The following is a 1,852-nucleotide window of genomic DNA, read 5'->3' as shown; positions in this document are numbered from 1 at the left end:
GAAAAAAAAAAAAAAAAAAAAAAAGTTATTATTTTAGTTCATTGTTTAAAAGCTTGTACCAATGTTTGTCTGTCTTTTCAGGCTTCACCTGTCTAGTATTTCATTAAGTTGTAATACCGACAGTTACTTTTATCTTGGACACAATTTGTCATGAACACTAAATTGTGATTTCACTGCAAGATAAGAAGGACCTAATTTGAAAGTAAAAATTGCTTTTTCAAACCCAAATCACTTCATCAAGAAGAAAGTGATTTAAGTTAAATTCTTTAGTTTCTAAAGACAGTAGTCATGATAGTGAATTCTCCCCCAAAACACAGATCTGTAAGCTCAACTTTTTAGTAAGAACTAGAATATCAGATTAGATATTCTAGAATTCAGAATTCTAGAACTCAGAATATCAGATGTTTTAGGTGCTCTATTTGATCTATGTAATAATAAGACCTTGTATAACACATATCTTTCTTTTCACTAAATCGTAAAGCAATCTGAACAATGGCCATGAACTACAATTCAGAATGAAGACTGGATTTACCTGTTCCCAGGTAAGGTGTGTTCTAATGATCTTGTTTCACACCAAGGACTCTTTTGAGGTTCTGCATACAGAAGTGACGACTGGCAATGGATGGCTAAAGGAGAGAGGTGCCCAGGAGTTGGCCACAATACATTTGGGCTTGTGGTCTGTTGACCAGGCCCACCTTCCGGGTTATTGGGAATACCGTAATTCATCATGGCAGGGCTATAGAACGTCATGGCTGAATATTCATGGTGGCTCTCTACATAGGAGGAAGGTATATATATAGGGCCTGGCTCCAGGGGTAGGATGGATTGACTGCAGTTGTAGGAGACAGGAGAGTTAAGGCTAGATGGTGAGTTTTTGATATCCATGTCTTGAATAGGTAACATCTAGGAAAACTCCTTGTGAGAAGAGGCACAAAGGGACATTATAATGTTCTCAAAGAATCATAGACAGGTATGGCTGTGAAGAAAAAAAAAAGACATTTCTAAGTTACAGATACAAGCATACTATTAAAAAGGTCGACATATTTTTATTAAACACACACACACACACACACACACACACACACACACACACACACACACTTGTATGGGCCTAGAAATACATCCTGAAAAATATACACAAAAATATTAACCTCAGAGGGGTAGGAAGGTAAGGCATGGAACTCATTTTCTACTTCATTCAATTCCGTAATGCTTTTGTTGTTAACCATGATAATTTTTTTACCATGAGAATTTAATATAAAGTGCTTTTAAAACTTAAAAAACACAGGGAGTTCCAGTGGTTAGAATTCTGGACATTCACTGCTGTGGCCTGGGTTCAACCCCTAGGAACTGAGATCCCACAAGCCACATGGCATGGCAAAAAATAAATAAATAAATAAAATTTAAAATTAAAGATAAAAAACACAGGATTAAATCGCAATGCCGTGCCAACCAGTTTTTTCTTTTTTTTTTTTTTTTAACTAGGTAAGTTTCTTTTTAAATTCTTACAGAAAAATAAGCAGGAAAACCCTGAAAGAGCAGATCAATGAGCAGGACTAGCAATAACAGATCTTCAAACACACTATGAATAGCCAATAATAAAAAAGGAATAGACAGGCCAATGCACCTGTATCAATGATCAATTTATTGCCTTTCACGTAATACACTCTTCAGTATATGTTCTATAGCAATGGAATTCCTTAAGCATTTAAACTGAGCCCAGTGCTAAGCTTTCTTAGTTGAGGCACTGAAGAGGCACTGCAGGGACACTGCAGGAGGAAGAGGCCACAGTGATTTCTGGCAGGGGCAGAGGCTGGCAGTGTGGGTGTGAGAACATCCAGTGGAGCCTGTG

At 37.0% G+C, this 1,852-nt stretch overlaps 1 protein-coding gene across 1 annotated transcript in view; it reads right to left on the bottom strand.

Moving 5' to 3' along the window:
- ESR2 (estrogen receptor 2) overlaps positions 1-989 on the bottom strand; it is a 47,562-nt gene extending 46,573 nt beyond the window's left edge. The window contains exon 1 of the mRNA XM_007460065.1: positions 533-989. Coding sequence (XP_007460127.1) covers positions 533-903 — 371 coding nt within the window. The 5' untranslated portion in view covers positions 904-989. The remainder of the gene's footprint in view (positions 1-532) is intronic.
- Positions 990-1,852: the final 863 nt, after the last annotated feature.

Source organism: Lipotes vexillifer, unplaced genomic scaffold, assembly GCF_000442215.2.
Source record: "Lipotes vexillifer unplaced genomic scaffold, Lipotes_vexillifer_v1.1 scaffold672, whole genome shotgun sequence".
Taxonomy (NCBI): Eukaryota; Metazoa; Chordata; class Mammalia; order Artiodactyla; family Lipotidae; genus Lipotes; species Lipotes vexillifer.
This window is presented reverse-complemented; position numbering and strand designations above follow the sequence as displayed.